Source organism: Abrus precatorius, unplaced genomic scaffold (genome assembly GCF_003935025.1).
Source record: "Abrus precatorius isolate BTA unplaced genomic scaffold, Abrus_2018 Scaffold2, whole genome shotgun sequence".
Lineage (NCBI taxonomy): Eukaryota > Viridiplantae > Streptophyta > Magnoliopsida > Fabales > Fabaceae > Abrus > Abrus precatorius.
In genome coordinates this window covers 27354699-27369127 of record NW_020874362.1, presented here as the reverse complement: position 1 = coordinate 27369127, position 14429 = coordinate 27354699, and the positions used below count along the sequence as shown (strand labels likewise).

Below are 14429 nucleotides of genomic sequence, written 5' to 3'. Positions count from 1 at the left end.
GTTAATCTCCAACTGTAATTTTCAATTTGATTCACATGTTAACAATTGTAAGAATTTTGCATGTATTACTGAATTATTTTTATTTGGCATCAGAACATATCACAACAAACAAAGAATATACGAGCATGTTATTATAATCTAATGTCAAAATTAATAGGAAACCAACGAAAGTATTGTGATAGTCACTTTAATATAATTTCTAATCATTCAATATCATTTGAATAAGGTCGGCCCCTTATTAAAATTTCACACATTTTTTGTACTACTACAGTAACGGAATTTGTAAAACCAATCACAGTCACACTGTTAGTATGAAGTTCAAGATAAAAACATTTTGTAATTAATTATGCATTATTCACAAAGTAATTGAAATGTGTATATTTTAAACCTCTAACGTTCCATAAATGCATTTATAAGTAAACCATTATTTATATTTGATCAAAGTCATGCTATACAAATATATATATTAAAATATAATATTTTTAAAAATAAAAAAATGTGAAGTTTAAAAATGATTAATAATAATTTTGTATGTAAGTACAAAAAATTTAAAATTAAAAAAACAATAAAGTGTCAATAGTATTTTTTTAAAATAATAAATAAGTATTAAAAAGCAGATAAAATTTGCTATATTATAATTTTTATTAAAAAAATATTAAAAATAAAGAGCCACAGGCGATGTGCAATATGGTCCCATTATTTATTGCTTACTACGGACTTGTCCAAAAATTTAGAGCCGCAGAACCACAAAATTTTAAGCGATAGTACCCATTTTTTTTTTCATAAATTATAGAAATGTTATTTATGGAGCGCACCTTTTAAAATTTTTCTTTTTTAAATTAGTTTTATAAATTAGATGGATAAATTTATTTAAATTTTAAAATAAATTTTATATTTTTGGATTTTTTAATATGTAAAATTTCATTAAAAAATTATTTTTTAACATATAAAATAGGTATTTTTATCTTTTGATTTTATCATTTCTATAAATAATATATTGCACTTTATCTTATTCTTAAAAATATTTGATGAGATAATGTTATCGAAGGTTAAAAATATAATTTTATGAGAAGAATTTTTTAATATAATTAAAAATAGTATTATATAAAATATAAATACTTATTTTATTATGTCTCATAAATTTATATTTTTATTTTTCAGTAACTAAGATATTATCTATTGTGTATAAATATAAAAATTCAAAGATAAAAAAATTAAAAAAATGATAAAGTATATTTATTTTATTATGTCTCACAAATATGAATGAAAATTTTAATTAATATACCTTATTTTTATAAAATAAAATTTATTACTTTAAATTAAGGAATTTATTCTTATCTTTTCTCTTTTCTTTCTTCTTAAGTTTTTTAATTTTTTTAAAGTTTTCATACAAAGTCTAATATATATATATATATATATATATATATAAATTATAAATAATTTTATTTACCTAACTTACAAAATTAATTTAAAAAAAAAAAAAAACTTCACAGAGTGCGCTCCACAGCTACAAATAACATTCCTACAATTTAAGAAAAATAAAGATGGGCCTTAAAATTTTGTGGTTCTGCGGCTCATGATTCCTGATTCAAGGACAAGGGACTGAAGAGTAACAGGGGATCCGAAGTAGGATGGAAGTAGTGAATTTGTCTTTAGCTTTTCTTTTTTAATATTTTTTTTTAGCAAAATCACATGAATATATATTTTTTTTCAAAAATCAGCGTTAGCAATTTTTAGTCAAAAATCATTTATGGCAACTTTTAACTACTTTTTAATATTTAACTATTATTTTAAAAAATTACTATTGATACTTTATCATTTTAAAAATTTTTTATCTTTGAATTTTTGTATTTATACACAAAACCACTATAAACAATTTTTAAATTCCACATTTCTATAATTTTTAAAAATATTATATTATAATATATATAATTTCTAAAAATTATATAAGCAGAAAAGTCCCATTTAATTTATATTGACATAAACATATTTAATTTATGTAATATTTTTTTTATCTTATTTGGAAAAATATAATTTTTTATAGTATAAAATATAAAATAAAGATCAGTTTTTAGATATATTAATTAATAATTTTTATATTATTTATTGTAATTTTTATACTAATAAGTCACTTATTAAATAAATAAATAAATTTATTTGTTTAATATATAAGTTGTTTATTTCTTATTTTAAATATTTATAATATATAATTATTTTAAATTCATTTTGATAAATTAATTAATTATTTTATACAAAAATAATTTTTTGTTAAATAATTTTATTTTGTAATTAAATCAAATATTTTCATCTTGTAAATTATATTCATAGAATTTAAAATAATTAAAAATTACTTGGTGTCTATATATATATATATATATCCAAACTTTTTTAAATCATTAAAAATATTTTTATCTATATATACGCGAAACTTAATAAAATTTTGATACATATTTTAATTTTTTTAGTTTTATTTTTAAAATAAATTTTAATTAAAATATATTTTTTATATATAAAAACAGACAAAATTTATGTTGACGTGAAAAAATTGTTTTTATAAATATTATTCTAATAATTTATTCTAAAAAGAGGACCAAACGACGCAACGTCGAATAGCATTTACCGGGCGTGGGAGGCATGCAGAGCGAGTAGGCACTGAACAACAAAAGGCGCGTGGTATGAGATTAAGTTACCTGATGAATGAACATAAGCCAGGCGGGTGTCACTATCGGAAAAACACGTTCGTTTTCTTTTCATTTCCTTCGTCTCCCTAAAATCATTAAATAAATTAATAATTAATAATTTAATATCAACACACTACTATTATATACCGCTTCCATTCCCTTCTTTCTTCCATTATATCACTCACTCCCATTCATTAGCCACCGTCACTGTTATCGTCACATTCTTCTTCTTCTTCTTGAAGAACAATGGCGCGCGTAGATCTGGACGGTAACGCTATCAAGCCGTTGACGATCTGCATGATCGGCGCCGGCGGCTTCATCGGATCGCACCTCTGCGAGAAACTAATGTCTGAAACTCCTCACAAGGTTCTCGCGTTGGACGTGTACAACGACAAGATCAAACACCTTCTCGAACCCGATTCTCTTCCTTGGGCTGGTCGCATCACTTTCCACCGTCTCAACATCAAGCACGATTCGAGGCTCGAAGGCCTTATCAAGATGGCAGATCTCGTAATTATTATGAATTATACATTTTCCTTTTCTTTATTTTTATCTCTGTTTGTGAAATTAGTGTTGTGTTTCAGACAATAAATCTGGCTGCAATTTGTACTCCCGCGGATTACAACACACGCCCTCTCGACACCATTTACAGCAATTTCATCGACGCGCTCCCTGTGGTACTTCTTTTTCTGATTCTGATTTAAATTGGAATGTGAATCTTTGAGATTTGAAGCGGATGTGTGATTTTGATGCGTGTTAATTTTATCAGGTGAAGTACTGTTCGGAAAATAACAAGCGGCTTATTCATTTCTCTACTTGTGAAGTGTATGGGAAAACAATTGGAAGCTTTCTGCCCAAAGATAGCGCCCTTCGTAAGGTAACCTCTCTTTTTCGTTTTCCCTTTTTTTTTTTTTAATGGATTTTTTCTTGGGAGAATGGGCTTCCAGATCTGTGCATTGTGAGGTATTGTTTTGCGTTTGCGCAATTTGGAATTTGTTGGCCCTAGATTTAGGTTGTGATTATGATGACATTTTTCACTTGTGTTTAGCTTGTTTTGGTGTAGGAGGTTGACGTGTTATGATTTTTTAAAAATGATTTTACCGTTGGATTTAGGTTGTGATTATAATTTTTTTTTTTAAATTGGTTGTTGACTTTGTAAGTTTTTCACTTGCGTTTGGGATGCTAGTTGTGGGAGCTGGACATGTTGTGAATCGTCATAGGTTACTCTAATGTTTCTTCCTTGTTTCGGATTGGGTTTTCTATCTAGCCTCGTCTCAGGTTTTGAAGTGACGGTGTTGGGACTTTTTTCAATCATTTGTGATTTGTCCCTAACGGTTTTTTGCTTTTTGGTTTGTTGTAATGAGATTGAGCTGAACTATGTTGTTTCCAATGTGGTCTTAGGATCCGGCATACTATGTTCTTAAAGAAGACGAGTCTCCCTGCATTTTTGGTTCAATTGAAAAGCAGAGATGGTCATATGCATGTGCAAAACAATTGATTGAGAGGCTGATTTATGGTGAGATGATTTGTTTGTGTTTTGGTGTGGACTGTTTTTGTTTTTCAATCTTGATTATGTTTCATTGACGTGTGATCACTGACAGCTGAGGGTGCTGAAAATGGCTTGGAGTTCACAATTGTGAGGCCTTTTAATTGGATTGGACCAAGAATGGATTTCATTCCTGGCATTGATGGTCCGAGTGAGGGCGTTCCTCGGGTTCTGGCATGCTTTAGCAATGTTAGTTACATTCTGCTGTAGGTTTTTGTCGATGTTTTAGCCAAAGTTTTTATATTGCTTCATAATGTTGTCTCTTTTCCTTCTCTGCAGAATCTCCTCAGGGGAGAGCCCCTCAAGCTTGTGGACGGTGGCCAGTCCCAGAGAACCTTTGTTTACATTAAAGATGCTATTGAAGCTGTCTTATTGATGATTGTAGGTTCTCATATCCAATCTCTTATGTGTACTTCCGTTTTTTAAATATAGGTCATGTGATTGTTGTATACACCTTAAAATATTACTCTCGGCTGGTCCACTGAGTGTTGTGACCTGTGTTAACAGGAAAATCCTGCCAGGGCCAATGGTCAAATCTTTAATGTGGGTAACCCAAACAATGAGGTTACAGTTAAGCAGCTTGCTGAAATAATGATTCAGGTGAAGTGATTATTATTATTTTTATTTTTTAATTATTTTGCTCTATTGTTAGAAGTCGGGCATATTGTTTTGGGATTTTAAGAATCTTTGTTATTCCATTCCACAGGTTTACTCAAAGGTAAGTGGAGAACAAACTCCTGAAACGCCTACGATTGATGTAACCTCTAAAGAATTTTATGGTGAGGGATACGATGACAGTGATAAGAGAATTCCTGATATGACCATAATAAACAGACAGCTTGGTAGGTTTCCTCTTTCATTCACCTCATTTGACCTTTAATATTGTAACTTACTTCACCTGTTAACGGTTGTTGCCTCTATCAGGATGGAATCCTAAGACTTCACTTTGGGACCTGCTTGAATCTACACTGACCTATCAGCACAGGACATATGCTGAAGCTGTTAAGAAAGCCATTGCAAAACCTGTTGCAAGTTGAAGCTTACAGGGTGTGCTTCATATGACAAGGTGTTCTTCCCTACGTGTTATTCCCAATCCCACCTTACATATATTTCACCGGTTGATTTTATTTAAATGGTAAATTTCCTCCCTTTTGTTTTCGGTAGCCAATAGGCAATAGCCCACGTTAGCCCATGCCTTAATGTGTGTTCGTCGAGAAGTAGGAATTTATCTAGGGTCATCTGTGATGCTATGTAATTTTAATGTGTGTTAAGTCATTTTATATTTCTAGGGAAGATGTTTTTTGGTGTTTTAGAGGTCTGTCAATCATCTGTGTTGTCTTTCCAGGTCAGTTGTAAGTTGTAACATTCTGTTTGGCCCTCTTAAGCCATGTGTTCTAAATTATTTTTTATTAATTTATTTTATGAATAACTTTTGTTACAAATTCCCCCTCTTCGATGTTGCTATCTAACATTATTCCGATACTTCATGGACTGATGATAAACTTGTAAACTGACAATTAATTACTAGTTGAAAGTTATTAAGCTATCTTATTGAATTAAAAGTATTTGAAAATAATTAGTCGTTTGAATAAATAGATAAATGAAAAATGACAATGTTTATATGATTTTTCAATAGTTATTTTTTATCTCTTATTATTTTATTAAAGATTATGTATTGTATTAAAAATAAATATGTAGTTAATGGCAAAAAATGTAGTTTAATCATTAAACAAATAGGGGATTATTAAATATATAATTAAAATTATGTGATGATTTTTCGCATAACAAAAAATTGAATAAATATTTTATTAAAATGCTTATCCAAACGGAGCTATAATATTCCATGCGAGTGCCATTCCTTTGTGGGATTGAATTCGAATCAGATGCCAACTCCTCGTTATGACATGGGGATGCCCTTTATGGAAAGGATAGTTTTTCAAGTAGTAGTCTCGGTTCTACTTTAACCCCTTTAGTTAAAAAAAGAAGAGAGAAAACAAAATTCGATTTCCAATTCAATTGGGAGAGTCCGGTAGATTAGGCATGTGGGTTGGCACGGAGAACTTAACAAAATAAACAAGTTTAGGATAGTGTGAGCCGAGCTGTACCTTCTTTGTTGATCAAGGATAATAATAACCATTATATAATACTAAACTTTTAGGGGACCAGATGGGAGGTTTTCTGACGACATAAAGCATAGGGAGAACATTTTTGTCTTCTATATGCCTCTTTAGCCATGTCAACATACTTCATTGAATCATAACTGGATCACAATAACTGTGACCATTGTTTTGACTGATCTTCTAATCAAAACACAATTATTGATGTTCTGGTTCGGTGGTTCACATCTACTCACCTGAGAGATTGAAAGCTACCAATACTTCTACACTTTGTTAAGATGATAAAATAAATAAAAATATTTAAGAGAAATAAAATTATTTTTTATTTGAATTAATATAAATAAATAAATTTATAATTATGAATTAATGAAAAAGTAAAATAAATAAATAAAAATTGTATATAAAGATAATTTTTTAATATTTTTTCATCTGAAATATGGTATTTTAAAATAGTAATAATATGGGGCATAGAGGTATTTTTAAGATGCCGAAAATCACGATTTCTCTCTTCAGTTCCTATACATGAATCACTCCAACTATGGTGAAAAGTGCACTCGTGAGTCTTACTGAAAAGGGAACTCTTAAAAAAATTTAATCCAGACGGGTAAGTTGCTATAATCTTATTGCATTTTCCACTCTTCTATTTCTTTTCATGTTTTTGTCTAACAAAAGTGTTTTGAAGTAAGCTAACACACTTCTTTAGTATGACTATGCATGAAATGTTAGAGTTGAATATATGAGTTTTTAAGTTGTAGGTCGTTCCATATATCGTATTGTTTACAATGAAAAGAGACAGTTTGTGAACAAATAATTTAAGAATAATCTAGAGACTAGATTTAGGTTATCTTAAGTTTTTTTAAATGTGTTGTTTAAATACAATGCCTAAATTAATGTTGTAAAAAGAGTATTAAGTAAGAATAGTGAATAATAAACGCGTGGAACTGAATTGAATGTAGAAGTTTACATAAAACGTGCTAAACAAAGCATAAATTGTATGAACAAAAGACATAAAACGAACTAGAAACAAAATGCAGGAATATAAATGTACAATTCCTAGCAATGAACAGCAACAATCGTATATCTTCTTGTAGCTGGTGTCTGACGCGGTGCAGGATTTCAGCGTGCAAATATTTTTCTATTTTTTGAGCAATTCTAAGAGAAATTAAGAGGCTTATTAGCATTTTGGACCTAGAATAATTTTTCATCGATTTCTATTTTTCGACTAATTCTGGAGAATTTGAGAGTTCTTTTTAATTTCATAGACTTAGAATATTTCCTCTGTCTATTTTTATTTTTTGAACAATTCTAGAAGGAATTTAGAGCTCAACTAGATTTGTAGACTTAGAATATTTTTTGACCGCTTCCTATTTTTTGAGTTATTCTAAAAAAATTTTGGATTTTGATAAGAACCTCTAAAATATCTCAAAATGCAATTTCTAAATATGAGACTTCTTTGGTCCTTCTAAATTTCTTGAAAAAGTGATTTCTCTAAATAAGAACAATAGGACTTATAATATTTTTGTTGATTCCTTCTTTTTGACTAACTTTAGCTATCTTCATTATGGAGCTTGAAAAAACTCCTCAAAAATCTCCATTCCCGTGGATTTAGAATGTTTTCTTGTGGACTTCTTCATATTCTATACAAAATTACTCAAAAATATGGTCTCTTTTTTTTTTTTTTTATGAAGGATGAGGTTCCTTTCATGATTTCTCAAAAGTACATTAGCATACAAAGGTTCTTCTCTAAACTTTTTCAAAACTTCTCAAAAAGTAATTTCTTCAACAGAAATTTTATGACTTAAAGAATTTTTCTGACCCGAAATACATATGGATTATGATCAATGAAAATACAAATTCACTTAAATATTTTTTTCTTGTCCAGTCTGTTTAAGCTGCCAGTTAAATGGGGTTACGTTCACTGATTAACAATCCAAGTTGTATTGATAATATGTATTCCGTTATTTATTTATTTTTACTTAATTTTTTATATTTTTACGTGCTTTAATTATTTTATTATACTTAGATAAATGGACTGACTTGTTAACTTGTGGGCCGAAGTGGAGTGGACATAAACTAATAATTTCATGGCCTGTTTGTTTTGGAAGCTAATATTGGTTCGGCCTGTTAATAATGGTTCGTTGAGAATCGAAAGTGCAAATAATTAATCGAAAAAAAAATAATAATACTTTCTTAAATTTTGTTTTTTGGTCAATGATCGAAATAAGGCTCCAGAAAAAACATCAAACTCGCATCATCATTTCTTCTCCCTTTGTTCAGGTATGATTGTATGAATTAATCATAAAAATATAATCATATCGACAATATGCATACACATTACATAATGTGATTTTTGTTTCCTTCATTTTTCTAGCTATGGACATGATGTAAACACACATCATGGAAAGGGATATGGCTGCTCAACACTACCTCCTACATAATTATATGCTTTTGGGGTTAAAGTAACTATTAAAGCAACTTGTAAGGTGTCATTTGAACTTAATTCATCATATGATTCGAATAAGCGGGAGTCAAGGTAAACATTTTCAATTTAAATTATTGATAATGACTTTGAGTTTAACAGCCAAAAATACAAAGGCATGTGTTTATTCTACAGTCAGATTATTTACATTTTTCATACATCTAAATAATATATGTAAAATATTGGTTAACAATATGTACTAATTCCTCTTTTTTTTTTTAAAAAGAATGTACAGATTGTTATGAAACTTACATATGAAAAACAATTTAATAAATTAAGGAATTTTATTCCGTTATATTTATCCAATTATCCAAAAGCACGTAACAATCAAATACACAAAACTTATTTTGTAAAATTAATTATCATAGTAATTATTTGTAAATATAATTGATTATTAAAATAATTATCGGCAGAATGAAATTTTATTCATATAGTTTCTCTTTGCTGTCACCCAATTTTTGGCAGAGTTTGTGTTACGAATAATACCGTTCAAAAATCGACTCTGAACTATAAGTTAGAAATTCCCTAATACTCAAACGCAGCTACTTAGGGCACTAACCAGTGTATGAGTGTGTCTGACTTGAATCCTACAACCAAACGACCATAAAGGGCACTCTTCCTTTAAGGGGGACAATTGGCAAAGTAATTGTTGTACAAAGCCAAAAGTGTTACCTTTTTTTAATTGAAAAAAGGGGTAAAAGTAGAAAACAAGCTAGGAGACATGAAGGGGGACAAAAATGATTTCCACTCCCTATCACCTGTCATTGCCGAACATGGTAAATATTTTTTTAATCTATGTAATATTATATACAATAATAAATTAATAAGAATTTTTTGTTAAAACCTATAACATTTAATAATATTAATATCTCGAATTATTTAATTTTAATAAAAAATTATATTATTATAAAATTGTACATATTAAAGAAATCAGAAATATTTTTTTTCCTGGGCCGTCCTCTACGTATGACTAATTCATTTTCTAGTATTATACTAAGGTCTTGTTCCCCTCTATTCTTAATGACACACATTACATAACAGAACATGACGTTGTCGCGTCTTTATATTATTCGAGCTCTACTTTATGCGATCGTGTTTGGCGTCGTGATCCGTGCTTCACTTTCTAGTTTCTATTCCACAACACAGTTACACGAACTACTTTTTTAATTTTTATTTATTCTACAAAGGATTTATATTAATTGATTGCACTATCTATTTGTATGGTCCATGTTCTTTTGATGGTCGCAGTGGTGGAGGCATTATTTCATTTGAATGGGGTGGGGGTATTTGATCTTAAGAGAAACACTTGGGGGGTTTTTTTCTTAGCTGTAAAGATCCACTGTTCCATACACGACCTTGTTTGACTCACTCAGTGGCTTTTCTTTCTTTTATTCTTCCCTTTTTCTCACTTTTTTTTACTTAATCTCTCTTTCATTAAAAGGGAAAGGATTAAGGCCCAAACATGTTGTTGGGTTAATTGGTAGGGAGGAAAAGAGGGTGTTTGTTTGCTCTATGGCTCCAGCTGGGAAGCTTTCTGGGTTTCGTCAAGAAGGCAATAACTGGTATTTCCTCTCTCCAAAATTCATGTTTTGAGAGTAAAAAAAACAGGTTTTAATGTGATTTCTGTGGTTTTGGTAGGTTTTGCAATGCTGAATTGCCCAGTGATATTAGTGTTTCCATCGAAGGTGTCACTTTCCATCTTCACAAGGTACATGCTTATTTTCAGAACTGTTCTTCCTTCCACTAATGTATAGAATATAAGTTAGGCTCAATTTGAATATACTTCTAGATAAGAACTTGTATGAGAAGAAAACAAAAGTTAATATGAGTAAAACTTTTTTTTTTTTGTGTAAGTTAAATCAGAGGACTTCTGATAAAGTAGAAGAGCATAAGTTTATATTAATTTATGTGAGAGATATAATTCATTTTACTTCCTTATTTTTGTCTTCTATAAGTCGTTTGTGTAAACTAAGCCTCAGTTGGTTTGAGCTGCAGCATGAGGTGTTCACTCTGCTAAGAACATCTGCAACTTATCATCTTGGGAGTTGGGTATCACATAGTCGGGTTGGGACTTTTTTTTTTCTGGAATTTCGATTGGCATGCTTTTCCTCCCCCTCATATATTCTCGTCTCAATTAGTTTGTCAGGCCCTCCCAATAGAATTAAGAGACACAAGCAAATGTTTTGAGATGGTGGACAAAGTTGGTATTGGAACCAGTGTGTTTTTTGTTTCTTTTTTTGGTTCTGACTCTCTGTAAATTGTAAAGAGCTAAAAGATAGTATAAGACCTAGTTTTATTGTAGTCATATTGTTATGCCTTTGATATGAAAATTTAATAGTTATATGATTCCATGGGAGTTTGAGTAAGATATGCTATGGTAATGCAGTTTCCTCTTGTATCAAGATGTGGAAAATTTGCTCAAACATATGAAGAGTCCAAGGATACCTGTGGGAGAACTCTGAGTACTGTGCTGGAAGAATTTCCAGGTGGTCCTGACACTTTCTTACTTGTGGCTAAATTCTGTTATGGGTTTCGCATAGAACTGACAGCCAGAAATATAGTTTTGGTCTACTGTGCCGCAGACTACCTTGAAATGACAAATGAATTTGGAGAAGATAACTTGTTGTCAAAATCAGAGATCTTTTTCCATAAAAACATACAGCACAACTGGAAAGATTGTATTTTGGCTCTCCGTAGTTCTGAGCCTGTTCTAGCAAGGGCCGAAAAGCTTCAATTAGTGAGTAGGTGTTTGAATGCCCTATCTATGATGGTTTGTACTGATCCAACTTTGTTTGGATGGCCCATGATGATGTATGGGAGTTTACAGAGCCCGGGTGGAAGCATTCTATGGAATGGAATAAATACTGGTGCTAGAATCCAGAGCTCAGAATCTGACTGGTGGTTTGAAGACATCTCATATCTGAGTGTGAGTTTGTTTGAGAAACTTATTAAGACAATGCAAGGAAGAGGTATGAGACCTGAAAACATCACAGGTGCCATAATGTACTATTCTAGAAAGTACTTACCGGGTCTGGATCGGTGGCAGGGTGGACAAGGTGGCAAGACTAGAACTGTTGCAAGTTTCAGCTTGACACCTGCGGCTGTTGATCAGAGGGTTCTATTGGAAAGCATTGAAAAACTTCTTCCTGAAAAGAAGGAACAAGCCTTTTGCCGTTTCTTGTTGGGACTTGTTCGTGTGGCTTTGATATTGAATGTGAATCAAGCATGCATGGATTCTTTAGAGAGGAGAGTAGGGATGCAATTGGAACTGGCGAGTCTTGATAGTCTTCTGATTCCTAATTATTCAGATTCTGATATACTATATAACACAGACTGTATTGAACGAATTGTCCATCATTATGTGTCTTCAGAATCAAATATAACTGCTTTTTCTCCTTCATCTGACTTGCAAGCATCACCATCATGTGAATCTTTAAGGAAAGTTGCAAAGTTGATAGATGACTATATTGCAGAAATTGCTTCTGATGTAAATTTGAAACCCTTAAAGATACGCACTCTTGTAGAGGCCCTACCCGATTCATCAAGATCTTTGCATGATGGACTTTACAGGGCGCTGGACATATATTTCAAGGTTTGATTTTTTTGAGCTGCACTTTAATAAAGGCTTTTTTGCGGTCATGGATTGTTTGATGTCTGCCTATGGTATTGTGCAGGCACATCCCTGGCTTTCTGATAAAGAGAAGGAAGAACTATGCAACGTCATTGACTACCAGAAACTCTCAATCCATGCCTGTACTCATGCATCCCAAAATGATAGGTTACCCCTCAGAGTTGTGCTTCAAGTGTTGTTCTTTGAACAGTTACAATTGAGAACAGCATTAGCGGGATGTCTCCATGCATTGGACAGTGAAATTGCGCCCGCCATAACTGTACCGGGTGACACAGTAGGTGATATTGTACAAAGGGATGGATGGGTGACTGTGGTACGAGAAAATCGAGTTTTAAAGGTGGATATGGAAAGGATGAGGTCTAGAGTTGGAGAACTTGAAGAAGAATTTAGTAAAATAAAGCAAGAAATGAAAAATGTGATCAAATCTCATAGTTCCCTTAGTTATCCTCGATTAGTTGCCCGGAAATTTGGGTGTAAACTTGTTCAACGATATTTGGATGCTCAACCAGAATCTCTTGACCACACTGTACTCCCACCAAGAGCGTCAATTGAGAGTGCAAGTCGATCTCATCAGTCTGGACACAGAAAAAGTTTGTCTTTGGTTTAAGTAATATAAAGAAATCTTTACATATACATATAGCAGTGTTGTGTGGTTTTCAAAATTTTTGTACGAGGGAAAGGGAAGGAAAATGTTTCTTAATCCACTTTTTTTAATAAAATTTCACAATTCATGTTTACAAGACTGGACATTTTCCATTTCTTTCCCTTGTGTGTCCTTTGTGTAAAGTTGGTTGTACACTTCATAGTTCATAGAGGCAAATTTGATAGGGAGCTTGCCACTCCTTTACTTAATAGGATGATTCTTGTTGTTTGTATGGGAATGCTCCTGTATTTTGATAATTTGAAGTTATTAAAATGAAACATTTTTTAGATCCCCATTCATGAAGTTCATTGTGATCATCGAAGAAATAAGCACATGTTAGTTCTCCAGCTGAAGATGCAAAATTGATGCATAAAGATTGGGTCACAAACGAGTGTCTCGTGAATTTTTACATTGCAATTTTAGCTCGATGTAAATATGTCACTCATTTTCATTGATTTGATCTTAATATATACAGAAATAGGCACCAAAAATTGACACAATCATTTACGACTCCCTATAATTACAGCTTAACGTTTTGCTACTGTTTTCTCTTTTCGTTCCAATAATAACTACTGTATATCTGCGAGTCAAAGATAAATAGATGCCTAAACTACCTCATCTATAATCCTGATAGCTGGAAAGAATTACAGCTATCATATCACATATTTACATATTTATCAATATTTCCCTTAATGTACTATACTTCAGAAACGGGCTACTGATCTTTGTAGTTGATCTTCTAAATCCTCTAGAACTTATAGTTTTACAGGCTACAACAGTCTATTAAATTATTATGTATGTGTCACTAAAATTTTGTGACTCATGTTACGTGGATAATTGTAAGGGTGAAGAACCGGTATTGTTGAGGTTTCTAAAACGACTTGCATAATAAATTATATGAACGTATATTCTCTCTTGAATGAATATTCTGAATGACATTATCATAAATATAAGTGTAATGGCACTGTCATAATTATATTCATATAACCTAAAAGAAGAATATTTATGTGTTTAGTGTGAAGTACAATGCAATGATACAATTTGCCAACCATCCCATGAACCTAAATAGCTCAATTATGCATGTTGACCTGCAAATGACTTTCTTTTCCTCATCCTAGGCCGGCAATTTGGAGTAGAATACTCGATTCTTGCATTTCTTTTTATACAAATTAGTCATAAGAGTTAAGAATGTTCTCAAACATTGATTAAAAATTATTATAAAATATTTGCACAATTACGAATATTATATATCGTGCAAATAATTATATATTACTCCATTATCATTCAATGTCTTATAAAATAATGATAGTATTAATTTTCCAACACACATAA

At 31.2% G+C, this 14429-nt stretch overlaps 2 protein-coding genes across 4 annotated transcripts; both read left to right on the top strand.

Moving 5' to 3' along the window:
• Nucleotides 1–2816: 2816 nt before the first annotated feature.
• LOC113857603 (UDP-D-apiose/UDP-D-xylose synthase 2-like) lies at nucleotides 2817–5771 on the top strand. Its single transcript, XM_027489675.1, has 9 exons — nucleotides 2817–3191; nucleotides 3266–3358; nucleotides 3451–3558; nucleotides 4083–4197; nucleotides 4283–4416; nucleotides 4507–4608; nucleotides 4735–4827; nucleotides 4934–5069; nucleotides 5152–5771. Exons 1-9 carry the CDS (start codon nucleotides 2928–2930, stop codon nucleotides 5262–5264), a joined length of 1158 nt encoding a protein of 385 aa, XP_027345476.1. The 5' UTR covers nucleotides 2817–2927; the 3' UTR covers nucleotides 5265–5771.
• A 4298-nt stretch (nucleotides 5772–10069) lies between these two features.
• LOC113859306 (BTB/POZ domain-containing protein At3g44820-like) lies at nucleotides 10070–13424 on the top strand. 3 transcript variants are annotated; one of them, XM_027492114.1, is made up of 4 exons: nucleotides 10070–10385; nucleotides 10462–10531; nucleotides 11210–12415; nucleotides 12498–13424. In XM_027492114.1, exons 1-4 carry the CDS (start codon nucleotides 10336–10338, stop codon nucleotides 13059–13061), a joined length of 1890 nt encoding a protein of 629 aa, XP_027347915.1. In that variant the 5' UTR covers nucleotides 10070–10335; the 3' UTR covers nucleotides 13062–13424. The 3 variants fall into 3 exon arrangements, with proteins under 3 accessions (XP_027347915.1, XP_027347917.1, XP_027347916.1); XM_027492116.1 differs by having other exon boundaries at nucleotides 10325–10385; nucleotides 10819–12415; XM_027492115.1 differs by having other exon boundaries at nucleotides 10343–10385; nucleotides 10803–12415.
• The last annotated feature ends 1005 nt before the right edge of the window (nucleotides 13425–14429 follow it).

Coding starts and splice junctions, on each gene's coding strand:
- LOC113857603 (XM_027489675.1), top strand. CDS start 2,928: ATGGCGCGCGTAGATCTGGACGGTAACGCTATCAAGCCGTTGACGATC. Junction 3,192..3,265: donor TTATCAAGATGGCAGATCTC/GTAATTATTATG, acceptor GTTGTGTTTCAG/ACAATAAATCTGGCTGCAAT. Junction 4,198..4,282: donor GATTGAGAGGCTGATTTATG/GTGAGATGATTT, acceptor GATCACTGACAG/CTGAGGGTGCTGAAAATGGC.
- LOC113859306 (XM_027492114.1), top strand. CDS start 10,336: ATGGCTCCAGCTGGGAAGCTTTCTGGGTTTCGTCAAGAAGGCAATAAC. Junction 10,386..10,461: donor CGTCAAGAAGGCAATAACTG/GTATTTCCTCTC, acceptor TGGTTTTGGTAG/GTTTTGCAATGCTGAATTGC. Junction 12,416..12,497: donor CGCTGGACATATATTTCAAG/GTTTGATTTTTT, acceptor GGTATTGTGCAG/GCACATCCCTGGCTTTCTGA.